This window comes from Barbatula barbatula (assembly GCF_947034865.1).
Source record: "Barbatula barbatula genome assembly, chromosome: 16".
Taxonomy (NCBI): Eukaryota; Metazoa; Chordata; class Actinopteri; order Cypriniformes; family Nemacheilidae; genus Barbatula; species Barbatula barbatula.
In genome coordinates, this window is record NC_136779.1 from 12045631 (window position 1) to 12062011 (window position 16381).

A 16381-nucleotide genomic window follows, 5' to 3' on the forward strand; every position below is an offset into this window, starting at 1 on the left:
GTTGTTAAATCAATGGTTAAAATCAAACAGTGATGTTATCTCGCTATTATATTATGAAACTTTTTTTTCACAAACTGGGTGAAATTTTTGTAAGGGATACAATCAAATGAATGCTTTTTTAAGCCTTTTCCTCCGAAAGTCACACCTGTTTAACTCACAAGAGCTATCAGCTCAAATAAACCCTCCCTCTTGTACTGATGTCCTTGGTTGCTGTAGAGTTTGGCCTCAAACTAATGCCTGGGCTTGCTTCCCTGGACAATTGTAGCAGGGACTGAATGCTGAGACTATGGAAACAGTTTCTATTCCAACCCTCAGTTTATCCTCCGGCCGATATATGGCCACTTACACTGATAGTAGTCTGCTCATAAGCGAAGAGTCATGCTGGTGCAAAACCAAAAACAGACCCAACCAAATTACACTTGCATAGGCCCATAAACCCACACATTTTCCACATTTTACAACTCGCAGTTTCTCAATATTTAGTATTCCTGTTATTTTAAAAGACGGTTGATGCGCCTTTTATAGTCTACTACAGTTCACCGTAGTATTATGTTTCAAGATAACTCCCTCATTTGCATACTCTACACGGAGGTTACATCGCTAGTCCCTTGTGTAAATAAGTCACTCATTATCAGCCCCATGCTAAGTGCAACATTCCCTTCAGTACAACCCGTCAGAGAAGACATTGTCAGAGGACTAATTGTGTGTTTGATGACAAATTAAGATGATAAGGCTCAATGTGTTTTAATTAGCGATAAACAAATACGAGTTTCGTAGCTCAAACAAGAACCGGAGCTCACAGCTGGCTGCCTTCAAGGTTGAACGTAAAAAATAGCTGTTCAAACACAGGTCTGTACACCTGCACTGTTCACTTGAATGTTTCTTCACACCGAACACAGAACTGATGTTCAAAACAGAATACAACTTATAGACAACGTAATAGAATATGGTTAGATGTGGTGTTGTAGTCACTGAATATTAGCACGACTCTGATCATGACCGTGATAGTGCTTTAATGAAACTGAAAACAGGAATGAAAAATAAAGTTAACAAAGAAGATTGTTTCCAAAAAGGCCAAACCATCAATCTGTGTTTGATACTTAGAAATTCACAGACTGGAAAGGAGTAAGTTGAAGTGGAGAGACAGGACTTTCTCCCTTCTTTTCAAAACTCCTGTAATCACTCCGGTCCAGCTCCACTCCAGGTTTTCTATCCAGTCTTCAACTCCTTTTCAACTCCAGGACACTTGACACTCTATTTACAAATCTAATATTCAAAATGTTGTATGTGTGTTGTTGTGGAGTGTAAACTGAAATTCAGCTTTGAGAAAAGTTTAAAGGGATAGTTCACCCCAAAATGAAAATCCTGTCATCATTTACTCATCCTCATACTTTATTTCTGCTGCAAAACACACACAAAAAAAACATGTTTTGAAGAACAACAGCAATACCAAAATTGGCTTCTCTATGAACACAAAACAACGCAATGGGTACTGCCCTTGTTTGTTTACCAACTGTTTTTTGTGGTCTGCAGAAGAGATGTGATGACAGAATTTTCATTTTTGGGTGAACTATCCCTTTAAAGGTTCGTAGCACTACTGTGGCTGACACAGGAGAAAGATGTCATCACGTTTTCGCTTCTTTTCCAAAGGATATTATGTATTGGTGAAATGCGCTCTAGAGCAGTTTGTCTGTTTAGGGCTATTGTAGAAACAAAACAACATGGCGAATTCCACGCAAGGGGACCTGCGGTGTATGTATAGAAAAAGCTCATTCTAAGGTAATAAATACACAACTCTTCATTATGTAAGGTCTTTATACACCTCTGAAGACATAGTTACGTTTATTGTATTGCATTTCTTTGAATAAATCCTCCAAATAAATAACACACTGGACCTTTAAGGACACACAATGCTTGGCCAAATCTTATTTTATAGTGTAAAGGCTCAAGAGAATAGCTACAGAATATTATTACAAAAATCTAAAAATATGAATGAAATTGTGCTGAGTTGTTTTAGTGAGCTTTTTTCTTCTAAAATACTAAATAATTAACAGGTGTATCATGCACTGCCTTGCATATTTAGCAAAATCCAGAAAATAATGTGATTCAACATGCATCCCACATTGATCATCATCCGTGATCTGACTGGACAAAACACCTAAACAGCTAGAGCACTCAGGGCTGAATCATGCCGCGTCATAAAAGAGGGAAGAGGGGGTCAAGTCACATTTTCCATGACCCAAAAGATGGTCAGACGAGAGGGGAAAAGTACAACCTGTTGTTTCATGTTGGCTTCGACAGATGCCAAGGAAATGCTGCATCAGCCAACATTAACATGGTCCATGTAAATAATGCAAAATATTACTGAAAATAATACCTTTGTAAACACTGTTTTAACAAAATGAAGGAAATGTATTTCTAAATGGTTTTGATTTTAAATGATGTAGCTAAATGTAAGTATTTTGCATCCTCTAATCGCAACTGTTGTCATGTTTTTTAGCAGAGCCAATCGGCTTGCAGGACCGGAACTATCCCTTTAAAGAACTGCATTTTAAAGACCATGCAAGCAATTAAACATCATTTTTATTTATGCTTTAAGATCAAACATTGCAAAAAAATCTGTCTGACAGAGAAACATCATTTTAAACACTTTTTAATCATTTAATTCTCACAGTTGTGCACTGACAAATACAAAAGCTTAGAGGACACCTGAGACCTTAGGTCTTTACTATGAATATGTGAATTAAGAGTCTCCAGCTGCTTTTTGGACTCACAATATTCTTGTTGAGGTGGTTGGTATCAAAAGAGAAAAAGGAAACACTGTCTTCACAAGCATACCAAACTCTGTGCTTTTATTGGTAAATATTTGGTTAGCAATACTTGATCTTCTGCTATGACGCATCTTTCAACAGGAAACCTGTAAAACCACTTCATGAACACTATTAGAAACAAATAAGCTTGTTCCTGAAGTCCAGTTGACCTTTCTGAAGTGGTGAACATCGAGAGAACAACAATGTGTGTAGGTTTCAGTCTTTGTTCTGCTGGATCACACTTTAATTGTACAGAAAAACATCTTGGACATGTGTGTTTAGGAAATGTGTTTCTGTTAAGAACAAAATGGGAGTGAATAAAAAAGGACCATTTTTTTATTTTGTGGTTACTTACGCTTTAAAACATATCTCCTTCACAAATGAATCCGCTCTAAGTTTGTCATATCATTTTCTTCAGTGGCAAGTCCTTCATGGCAATAGTAGTCATAATTGCCCACTAGGTGGTGAACCACACAATGCTGTCCGATACAGAAAGGCGTTTCCTTTTTAATGAGGGCAAATTTTATTACAATAATATTATTATTATGGAAAAATATGTTATTATCTATAAGTAGGCCTATCAAATTGTGTGTCATTTAAAAGTTATACACAGAGCACAGAATGAAACACTGTTTTGAAACAATATTGAAACAGCTTTCATTTTGACATGACACTTTGGGAAACTCAGAATCCACAGGTAACGTTTTACGGGTGGCTGAATATCATTGCAATCGCCTGAAATCATCAATGATTTTCTCTTGGCCTCTTACTGCAGCGCTTGAATAAATATTGGTGCCAAGCATCAGCGAATGCGCAATAGGAAACGTTTACCCTGCCACAGTCTCTAGGCAACCATGAAACGGATGACTCAGTAGCCTACGCTGACTCAATAACTACTGTGACGAAGTCAGTTAAGACACACACACACTTTATTATCTCCTGGGGGGGGTGCATAGGCATAATGATTTTTATACAGTAAAACTGTATTTTTTATCCCCTATGTAGGTCATTTATCCCCTATGTAGGTCATAGAAAGCTTTTTGCATTTTTAGAAATGAAAATAAAAATATCGTTCTGTACAATTTCAAGCTTTTTTGCACATGGGGACCTCAATTTTGGTCCCCACGGTGACACGAGTCCCCATGAGTTGGTGTGCATTCTGGTTTAGGTCCCCACCGGGATATAAAAACAAGGCCACGCACACACAATCTGTATGCATAAAGGAAATCTCTCTGTGTTGAGGTAGAGGACTAATCCTTTTCTCCATTAGCCCCTGGATCAACATGTTTGTGTCCAACAGGTGTGGAAAACCTCTGACTAGTCTTTTCCCCACCCTGTAAACAAATACACACACAAGCACTTACTCGTAAACATTGCTTTGTTGAAAGGACACATTTGAGAAATGATTAATTGTAAGGTACATTTTCTGTGTAGGCATTCCCTGTTCCTCTTTTTAACTTTTTTTCAATGTTCTGCATTGCAAAACAGACATATTACATTTGTATTCATGTTAAAACAGCATAGTTTTAAGAAAGCGATGAAATTAACATTTCATCGCCTAGGATTCTTTATGAGCAGTTTTAAGATAACAGGCTTCAAAGTTTTTTGCGTTCCATTTGACTATAAAACCTTTTTTGTTTTCTAAAACACGTCCCAAAATGTACACAACGTGGAGAAAAAAACATCACAATGTAAATACATTTTCACAGAATGATATGTGAATAACTCAATTTGGACAAAAAGGTCAGATAGAGCCTTACAATTCCGAGGCGATTATTTAAGTTGAAATAAGGTTTATTTACTCACCACTGGACAAAACCTAAAACTCTGAAATACTTTATAAGGCAAATTTGGCTGAACTTAAAAATGTGGATGCAGCCCAAAAAGTGAATGAGTGAAATAAGTGTGTAGTGTAGCCCTCTGGTGGACATTATAAAACCCACATCCCATTTTGCATTTATGGACATCTGGTGGACATCTATGAGTATAACACCTCATGCAAACTGTAATGGAGTCTAGATGTTTACCCCTCGGGCTTGTGATATATCTTGATATCTTAGATGATGTGAAAAATTAAATAAAATAAACGTATGTGAATAAATATGATATGTTTTTCATTTTTTTATCTGGGATTAACAAATTATTTAATACAGTAGGTCCCTTTATTGCTGCTGTATGTTGTCGTCAGTTAAATACTGAGAATTTAGATATATAATACATGAAATGTAAGCAAATTCCCCCAGTTCTGAAAAAAGATTCAGGGGGTCGCACTTTCCAACCACATGTGGTTTAGGAGTTGTATGTCCTAAGGAAAATACAATGGGGTGGGTGGTCCTCTGAGGCTCATTGTGCTCCTCTGGCAACAAAATCACTGATGCTGGAGTTTTACTCAACACTTAACAGCATCAGGATGTTGTTCCCAGCAGACACACACACACATACTGCACACACACACTCCCTCTATCAGACCTGGTGCGGGGAGGAGCAAACATGCAGCTAAACATATGGTAGTTCAATCCACACATGACAAGAAAGTAAAACACAGCTTCGGTTTCTTCGTGGGAAATGTTGTACACTCATCACAGTTTTAAGAATATACAGAGAATATTAAAAACAGCACTGGAACAGTTTAATAAGGTATTATGATTTTCATATCAAACATTGATGTAATACCCAGGGGGTCTTTCTGTTTCTAACATTGTTCAGGCGTATGAATTAAACTAAGTCATGTCATGCAAACATTTAGGTGTTCTTTATGACTGCCATTACTTTTTCATAATAGCTGTCATGAGCAGGTTCACTGTTTTTTAAATGGTTTGCAACGACGGTCCCACCGGTTTAGTAATAACACTTCACAAAAAAAAGGGGGGCCAGATCCTCACCCTATCCTTTTACACCCGAAAAGCAGAATCATCATATCCTTCAAACAGATGACAAGTGACACCGAACAATTCATGAGAGCTGTGTAATTGGATGCCTTTGGGCTTATTCTGAGCATGCAAATCAGAGCCAGTCGCACTGAGTCGCGCATGCCCCACTACAACAGTTACTCCATTCGCCTGGTGCCCCGCTGCATTCTGGGTAAGGGACAGAAATGAAACGTCAGCCTGGGCCACTGCAACCTTTTTTGGAAACGTTGAGAAGTGCCTTATGCAGCAGCTCGGGGGTGCAGACAGTCTGAATATTGTGAGTAATATAAGATGCATATGTAAACACTAATAAATTAGCGTCTTTGGCTGACGTTAATATGGTGACACAAGTGCTCATTTTTTAGTGTGCCATAACAAAATCGAAAGCCAGAAAGTACTTTGAAATACAGTTTCATTATGAAGCTCAGAAAGAACAGGCATTGTTTCCATATATTTATTTGACATATATGTGATTTCTATTAAAACAATTATAGAAACACATTCATTGCTATTTAAGTTAAAACTATCAAAAAGCACAAAAGCACATCAGATGCACAGATCAAGTTTTAGTGGACAAGTTTGTAATATCTGTCCCCTGCCAGAGAAGCTGAAAGATCTGAGGTGGGCTGATTTGGCACAGGGTGTGAGTTACTGAACATCTTAAATTAGAGCGGTAGGAAGTTGCTGTTAACTGGAACAGAGGCCAGTTCAGGCCAAATCCACTTTAACTTTTACAGTCCTCCTTACATAATGTGAGGATCCATAGGAATAAACAAAAACGCTAATAGAGGATCAATATTTTACAATGATTTATTGTAATCCCATGTTTAATAAATTGTCATTATTGGTGACATAACATGAGTACTTGATGATGTCTAATAATCCAACTTTACACAAATCTGAGATGTGATTTGTGTGATTATGCCCGAATAATTTCCAACAAAAGTTCAGTTAATAAAGCCAACAGAAACTAAAGGTCTTATTCTGCTAAAGTAATATTTTTGATCAAATCATGAAATGGCATATTTTCATTAGAAGAGATTGAGCCTGACATATAAACCCTAACAGAACCATGGTCAGGGTTCAGTACAGTGATTCTAATAATAGCTCTGTAAAGACGTCTGTACTGTGATAAAGTTTGAATAAACACATATATAAAACCAATCAGAATCAAGGGCCACGACTATCCATTTTATGAAATTGTATCCAATGATTCTCAAATCTAATTGCATGAGTGTAGCAAGGCTGATATGAGAACCGTTCCAATGTGATGTTTTTAAAATAGGAATAGAGCCATTGATGGACTGGCAAGTTTTACTTTTTATATATTTTTACATTATTGCCTTCTTAGCAAGCTATAATATGATGTAACAATCTTGTCCTTTTTTATAATTCAATCCATTTTCTTAACTTCTCTGCAGGGTCTTAATGACTCGAGCCTAGCATCTCGGGCCACTAGCAGAAGACATCCTGGAAGTTCCCTACTTGTAAATATATGAAAAATATCAGCTAGTTGGTATGATGTAGCTAATGTATTGTAATAATGTCATGTCATGTCGTATAGCGTATAGCGTATATGCATATCGCATATCGCATATCGCATATCGCATATCGCATATCGCATATCGCATATCGCATATCGCATATCATATATCATATATCATATCATAATAAAATGTTATATTTGTTGTTATATGAAATGCATATTATAAATCAATGGTAAATACAATTAAATTAAAATTTAAATAGTTTAATATGTGTCTTCAACGAGTCCGTTTTTTAAGTGGAACACATTCACTTTTCTGATGAAGCTTTGGTGGTACAAAACACAGTAAACACTGTAAACATGTTTTTTTGCAATTTAGCATATATAGAAATCAAATCAAGTAACAACAACATACAACAGTAATACAACAATAAAACTCTGCACTATAGTCTAATCCAGAATGAAGGCTGTATATGGGCAGGGATGTTTGGTAGATGTTGTTATATGCTGTGTCACTATAATTTAAAAATAAAAAAGCTCTGTCAGTCTGGGCAGTCTGCCTGTCTTTGCAATGCATTTATGGATCAAGTTTCTGTGTCTTGCAGTTAAGCGGACCTCTACTGTAAAATAAATCTAGGACATTTTACAAAGCAGTTTCTTCAGTAAGACCAATGGTGCACATATATATACAGCCCATAAAATGTGAGTAAACACCATCAGCTCAAGAATGAAAACGCTTCAATTTCAAGATGTTTTTCAGAAATCATGTAAATTAGCTGCACCCAAAAGCTTTACTTTGTTGTGTGTGTTGCATTCCTCTCTCTTTCAAAATCACACTTTTGATGTTGCTTATTTATAGTATAATCTATTTGTAGTGAGATATATGTATTACTATAGTTTGCTTTTACTATATTTCAATATATAAAAAATGATAGTATTCGGCTATATCTTTTGAGTATTTAATGATGTGAATCTGAATGTGTCTGACTTTTTAAGCAGACCGACAGCACTGAATCACATCCTTGACCTATTACCTCTGACTGAATAAATCATCACTGAGGTCATCTTGCCTTCTTTTTTCTCTTATTCCCTATATCCATAGAATGTATGCAAAGAAACACATGTCACCTGTTATGAGTCTGGCTTTATACATTTTGGCTTTATACATTTTATAAATAAAAAAAGTCTGTACAGAATGAAACGCTGTAAAAATGCACTCGTAACCAGCATCCTTTGCTGCTTGTATTATTGTGTTAAGCGTGAAGTCCATCCAAGAGATCCTGTCAACCAGAGCCAGGTCAGTGGTGGCTTAGGGAAACCCCAAAAGCAGCAAGCAGAGGGACAGCTACTAAGTCGTAATGCAGCTGGCATGCTGAACGCCTGCTCTTGTTGCATGGCTGACTGCGGTTCGGTCCAAAATGAATAAAGAGATACTGCTGCTGTGCCTGAATGCAGAAATAACCCCACTGAGATTGAGAACGTTTTGCTTCCCTTTCATACACTTTAAAATAATGAAAACTATCCATACATAACCGGCAGCTACACAAAAATTAACTTTGAATGATCATTGTTAATTATGCTTTGTTAATATTTATTATTATCTACCTCTTAGGTGTCTCGGTATTCACCATTGTCAATACCCGTGATATTAATAACCATGATTATTAATGCATTGTGATGCTGTGGTACTATACATAAGTTATATGAAACACAACCAGGTTTTTTAAGTCAGTTTAATATAATTTTTATTCAAATGACTTGTAAAGTAAATTTGATTCGAATCAATTTCGAATCACTAGGGTGGCTGACACAGGAGATAGATGTCGTTGCGTTTTCGCTTCTTTGCCGAAGGAGATTAAGTATTTACAAAATGCGCTCTGTAATATATATGTAATATATGCAGTTTGTCCGTTTAGGGCAACTGTAGAAACAACATGGCGCATTCCATATAAGGGGACCCGCGGTGGTGTATGTAGATAGAAATAGCTCTTTATAAAAACATAACGCTTCATTATATAAGGTCTTCATACACCTCTGAAGACATAGTTATGTATATTTTACCGCATTTCTGTCAATAGATCCTCCGAAAATGTACACACTGGACCTTTAAATACGTGAAGAGGCTTTACTGTAGGCAATCGTAGAGCCCATCTGTTCTTAAAAAATGGCCCATGTCAACCACAATCATTTTAATCCTGACCATTGACCCAAACAATTTAGTGAGGCATTGAAAAAATCTTTTAACAGGACGCCACTCTAAACATTCTCCCGCTTGTTCACGCTGGAAGAGCCAGCTGCCGTCCAGATCTAATCCCCACATGCCTAAAGTACACAAGCACATGGAATGGCTTCTTTTTGGATGTCAACATGACATCGCTCACGGCCTTGTTGAGGATGGACCACAGAATTACAGTTCAAAGTCTTTCTTGCTATTACACAACTGACCCAAGTCTTAGTGAGGTCATTGTGGAACACCAGGACTCTCTCTGGCCTCCTGCCACACTTCCAGATCCAATGGGCATATCAACGCTCAGTACAAGAGGAATTCACAGCCTGGCGAGATGGGTCGCTCAATTAGCGCTTCATTTATTTCCCAGACACGGAGGAGGAAGTGCATCCAGCAGTGCGGCTCTACACCAATCATGTGCCGAGGGTCGGGGGAATCATGGGATATTAGAGGCAGGGCTTTAATGAGTTTTTGTGTTTTGTGCCGGCTTTTAGATTTACGGCTAATGATGGGATCTGGACTGAGGTCACTTTATGGTGTCCATGCGTGTACTCAAACGGATTCCAACTTACGCACACTTGGTGCTGAGTGATGTCAGGGAAGAGGAGGGGCGAAGCTGAACTAAAAGCGAAGCGGTTGGCTTGGCTAAATCCGAGACTCCCATCGGCATGCCTCGTTCACAGCTGGTCAACTGGAAATAGATGGAGATGCAACTGTAGCCGAGAGACAGAACTGCAAAATCTGTGCCTGTAGTTATGAACGTTTGATATGATTGGCTTTAAGAAGGGCAGCTTTTAAAAGAGACTGCACATACATCTAATGATCTGGTGACAACGATTTTGGCCTATAAAGAACAATTGAAGAGAAATATAACAAGCTGTAAATCCATTAGGAAGAGATTTAAGGGTTGGACAGTGAGACGTTTCAGTCGGTTACTGAGAACACTGGCATGGATAAGGAGCGCCTTAAAATAAAACGGGGTGTGTTTTAGACGAGTAATGATTTAAATACACATTTCTCACCTAGCAGCTTGTTAATCATTCCCTGCTGTCAAATTGTTTAAAACGATTCAAGTATTTATGAAACTATTAAAATAGTTGAAACGATTCATGGGTACAGGGGTTTTTTATAGAATTTATGTGCATGTGAATCTATAGGGAAAGTTTTATATCATTAAATTGTTTTACCTCTTTTTTTTCACCTAATCTAGTTCATTTAAATATTAAATAAATATTTGTATTTTTTATTAAAAAACATATTTTATTGTACTTTTCCCCCCAAATAACGGTGTCACAAAAGACACATGCCTAACCAATAAAAATATCACATTTGAAATACATTTTAATAATAATAATAAAAACGTAGTATCGTGTCACACCACAACATGTAAACTTGATGTCAACATAAAATACATTTGTCTATCATTCCATATCACTGTAGCTCAACAAGAACATGGTGTTAACAACACATAGGTCATAGGTCAATTCCCGGTAAACACACAGGCTTGAAAAAAGAGAAACATTTTCATTCTATACATTTTTTCAATCAAGTTCAGCTTTAAGAAGACACGTCCATCGTTAAAGATAAAAATAAACATGTCCTCATACACTGTGAAGCTACATTTTCTGGCAGCTGGGACACCAAAAGTATTCTCTGAAATAATTAATTTTCCTGTAAAATTACACTTTCCCTTTTTTCTTTGCAGTCTTTTTCTGTAATTTGACGGTCGGTAACCATATTTAAAAAAATATGTAAACATTTTTGTGTAAAAACAGTATAATTTCCTCCAAAAAACAATTTTACAAATCAGTAAAAAGACTGTTAAGAATTACTGGGGATTTTTAACAGTGGTTCTTAAAATAATAATGGCTCAAGAGAAGCAAAGTCAGAAAAGTACTTTTATATACTGATATAGGCCTAAGTATAATAACAGCAACATATTTTAAATGGCTTTTCTTCAAGATAAATAGAAAAGCTATAATATTTGTAAAAATAATCTCTTTACTCACCATCAAACTCATGCAGAACAATTTGTTACATTCCAACCATAAAAACAGTTTAATCTCTTTAAAAACAAAACAAAAGTTAGGACCATATACAGTATCATCAGACACCCCTCAGTGCACCTGGTATAACATATAAACAAGCACACAGAATGCCTGTGTTCCTGAGAATATAAAGTCCAGCCCCAATCTCTGTCAGTCAGGAAACATGGCCTTCCTGAAAACAAGAGGTAGTTTATGGAGAGGGACAAGGCCGCAGGAGCAGGTAGTGAGCTGGAAGGATGTTTTTGTCATGCTTTGGACCCTGGTTGGCAGCCCACTCAAACAGGCAGACGTCCATCCTCAGGAAAAAGGCTAAAGAGGAAGTCGCGCTCACGTCACATCAGTGTACAGTCAACCTGCTGTAAACGGGCACATGCCAAGACAAAGCTAGTGGTCGCATAAACACACAAAAACAGGTGCACTTCATCCGATTGTGTTTCGGCAGTCCAATGCCTTTGATCTTGGTTCGGTGGAAAAAAAATCTCAGAAGAATCTGTATCACGGCAGTTGCCTCTAAATCATTTTTGTCAGCAAGCGGCAATATGACAACTAAGGAATAACAGGATATTCATTTTAACCGAGTGAACAAAGCACACAAGAAGATTGAAAGAAAAAGGAAAAAACATCTTGTTGAACCAAATATAACCTGTTGTCATAAAGCTCAAAATTAAGAGACTGCTTGAGGTTTTCATTTATTAGAGAATGCAAGGACGCATGAAAGTTGCGAAAAACATCAGGCTTTTCCCATCAAATATTCATTTTGAACTGATCCTAAAATACATGTAAAAATATTAGTATTCTGTTGTTTACATGAACATGGGCTGTGATGTGAATGAAGATTCTGCCATGAATTACTCACCCTCACGTTATTCCAAACCTGTATACATTTCTTTGCTCTGTAAAAAAACACAAAGACAAATATTTGGGAGAATGACAGCAATTAAGATTTCTGATTTCTTACCATTAAAATGGTTGTCAAAAGGTGCCCCAGAACTGTTTGTTTTTCTAAATTCTTTCTTTTTTGTTTAACAAAGCAAAATAATTATACAGTAATTATACAATAATTATTTTTGTGTTCAACCAAACAAAGAAACAGAGAAATGTATACAGGTTTGGAACAACTTGAGGGTAAGTAATTCATGACAGATGTTTTGGGGAACTATCCCTTTATGTATCCAGGATCTGCATACATTGTGTTTTTGATTTTTTGAAAAGAAAATGCATTCTAATGATATTTTTACCTAAACACAAAAATAAAAAATTCTGAAAAACTGAAAATCCTTTAGCCGTGGTCTCATAATTGTTTTCAATGGCAGTCACAAAGTTCACCACAATATAACAAAAAAATCCCATGATATTATTGTGATATCTATCGATATTTCTTTGGATGAATGGGTCTCTCAGTCAAATTCATCTTTCATTTAGTTTGTGTTTTCTCATTCATTTCACAGTGATTGTTAGAATGTTGTGATACTTCTACTGTAAATAAACTTTTGTGTTTGTTTGTTTGTTTAACTTAATATATGTGTCCTGGACATGTCAGATGGAGTGGAGGACACAGCTGTGAGTGACATACAAACACTAGTGGTTTTTGACGTCATGTCTAATCTTCGAATTCTTCTAATCACTTGGAAAATGGCTACGGATGTTTTGTCTGCTACTGTACTTCCATAAATGCATGTAAAGGTAAATGCATGGATTACACTTGGATTACACTGAGCTCTGTGAGTGTTTTCGTTTTTAATAGAATGTTGCTTCTGGCTCGATAGGAGGGGTTTAGAAAATGTTAAAGAAATAACAATACAGATTTGTGCAGAATTCTTGCCAATATGTGTACCTTTTATCTTTTGAGTCTTGGTTTAATTCTATAACAGCGACAGAGTTTTTCAGCCCAAAGAGGTTTTATTAGCAATAGCCTTGCGCTGTTAACACAATGCTTTTACCACTGAGCTACAGGAAATGAGCTCATGCTTTTACGCCAGCTGAAACCAAGGCCTTCCTCATGGCTGGAGATATGAATGGAAATGGGAAGGTGCAAATCTACAGTGTTAAGCATACTCAGAACTTGTTGACGCTTCGTGAGATGAGTGAGCTATAAGAGTTTCTTCCTCTGGTCTGTCGGCAGTATTTCCACATTTTTGAGGATTGTGCTCTGTCTTTTCATTGTTACTGTACTGTTATTTTATGTGCTAGAAAATAAAGATATTTAAGTCATTTTAAAGGGGGAATTCATAATTGCTTAAAAATGTCAGTTGTGTTGACTCTAACAACCAAATAAAAGCTGCCAAAGAAATAAAATATCGTCACACATTGCAAATAAACAAACATGAACAGCCAGGTTTTAGGACAGAAGAAAATGACATTGCTTTGTATGGTATTGTACAAAACGTTAATTTAAAACATTTTACAACACATCTTTCCGTTCTATCTACTGTAAAAACTTATTGAACCGTTTGGTTACCTTTGAAAAGTGCATCTAATATCTATAACATACATATGGACTGGAAACAATAAATGTATACAACTATATATTTTACTATAATAAGTTATAATAAAAATGTGTTGTTCATTAGAATATTTTGTTTAGTCGTCGTTTCACAATGTTTGTCAGTAATCTGAAACTTTTGCTCCTCTGTCTAAGCTTTCAGCTGTCCCTGAATCTGCTTAGCACAGTCATACTGCGTGTATGAGAATATTTTTAGTCAGAAACTGTAAACGGTGCGTTGGCCTTGCATTGCACACTCCCCTCACAAACATTTTAGACAGTATTCCTTAATGTTTGAATAAAAAAATTTAATCATTTAATAAAATTTCTTTCTCAAGGCCTGCATAATATAGAAGGCATAATGCATTAAAAAATGCACGGTAAAAATGAGAATGAACCCAAAAAGAATCATATTTCTAAAATATTACATTAAAAACGTTTTTCGCAAACACAGAGATGTTGGTGTAGAGGAGCCCTACCATGCACCTCTTGCATTTCCCATATGGACTTGGAACATCCCCATGTAAAGGTTAAAAATAGAGCTATATGACCATTGGACACATTTTTTCGAAAGTAAACCCAACCTAAGCAAACGGTGTCTGTTACAGCTTAAGAGACAAGAGTATAAAAGTCAAGCCCACCAGTGCTCTGGACAGCCTTCACCCATCTCTGGAACAGTTGCAAGAAGCAGCCCAAAGGTGAGTTTGCAATGGAGGATGAATCGAAGGATGCATCTCTGTATCACTATGGAATATAAAAAAATGGAGGAACAAAATGAGGATGTAAATGGACTAAAAAGCAGCAGGACTGAATATATGAATCTTCTCAGTTAACCAGCTCAAGGACCAGCTACTTTTTGAATTCTGGATGCGTTCACAGCTTTTCAGAGGCAGCCATTGTATTTTAAAGGTTAACTCTAATAAGTGAACTGACTGAGTAAATTCATGCAGTCTGTTTGGTGGAGTAACACTCCATACTTGCTTTTGGTTCTAAGGAAAGGTTAAATTTGAGATTTTCTAAAGATTTCTTGGTTTGAAACGTATGTAGATTTATTCTTGCTCGAAAAGCCTGGCTTTAACTTGCCAAATAGATTTTCCTACAAAGTGTGCGGTGTCTACGTGAATCATTGATGTCTATTTACAAGCGAAAACTCATCTAGACTCGCTCCAATTTTCCAGATCTCAAAAATGGCCTTCGCTGGAATTCTCAAGGACGAGGATGTCACTGCAGCCATCGCTGGCTGTGCTGGTAAGGCACAAGAGTTATACAGGTGACATGGGATAAAGTGAAATATTTAATGCAAACAAATAAGTCAATGAACTTTGCTTGGTATTTACAGCTGCTGACTCTTTCAACTACAAGACCTTCTTTGCCAAGGTCGGCCTGAGCGCAAAGTCTGCCGAAGAAGTCAAAAAGGCTTTCTACGTCATTGACCAGGACAAGAGTGGCTTCATTGAGGAGGATGAGCTGAAGTGAGTGCAACATACAATGTTCAATTCAGTAAATTGGATGTTCAGAGATGGACAACGATCATCATCTCACCCTTAACTTTCCAATGTTTCCAGACTGTTCCTCCAGACCTTCTCCGCCAGCGCCAGAGCATTGACCGATGCTGAGACCAAGGCCTTCCTCGCCGCCGGAGACAGCGATGGTGACGGCAAAATTGGAGTTGATGGTACTAAATCACTTATACTTACAATATTTATTATTTTATTAAATTGAACTTTGTGCTGAAAGAAGTTAAAGATGTGTATCCTTACAGACCACTTTAACACATTTTTCCAATTCTTTATTGATTAATTCCTTGTTTTTTGCTATCTGAATTTGTATAGTACTTTATTACTGAATTTGTGTATTAGCTTTAAACACTTTCAAACCAAACTAAATGCAAAAAGATCACTTTCATCTACAGGAATCAATAATTGAATAATATTTATCTACTATTAATAATTGGACCGATCAAGGATTAGATATTTGTTCTTGATACAAAGTGAATTGCTAAAATGAGAAGTCAAATAATCCAACTAAATGTTCATTTCTTTTTTCCTTCTACAGAGTTTGCCCTGCTTGTTAAGGCTTAAGCCTTCTTGGACCCTCATCTTTGGAACCAGAGCTCTGCTTAGATCTTTTTTATATTTATTTATGAAAGCCCTGCAAACTCCTCCTCGCAATGAACGCATGTCCAATGTCTTGGAAAGCTATTTATTATGAATGTTGTTTCATTGTATTGTTCTGTGTGCAAATATACAATCTCTTTTGCACAAAATAAAAATACATTTCATGTAAAACAGACTCCTCTGCTACTTTTCTCACAAATATTCCATTTATATTTAGGACAATCAATACAGATGTAGGCAAAGATAAAACCACTTAATTTTGGGGAGGTGAATGAATAATGTTGCAATATAGGCAATTGTTG

At 36.6% G+C, this 16381-nt stretch overlaps 1 protein-coding gene across 1 annotated transcript; it reads left to right on the top strand.

Moving 5' to 3' along the window:
- Positions 1 to 15149: 15149 nt before the first annotated feature.
- On the top strand, positions 15150 to 16043 carry LOC306905919 (parvalbumin-2; the record flags this gene model as incomplete). The annotated part of the gene is made up of 4 exons (XM_079476907.1): positions 15150 to 15210; positions 15302 to 15434; positions 15528 to 15637; positions 16018 to 16043. 4 exons carry the CDS (start codon positions 15150 to 15152, stop codon positions 16041 to 16043), a joined length of 330 nt encoding a protein of 109 aa, XP_079333033.1.
- Positions 16044 to 16381: the final 338 nt, after the last annotated feature.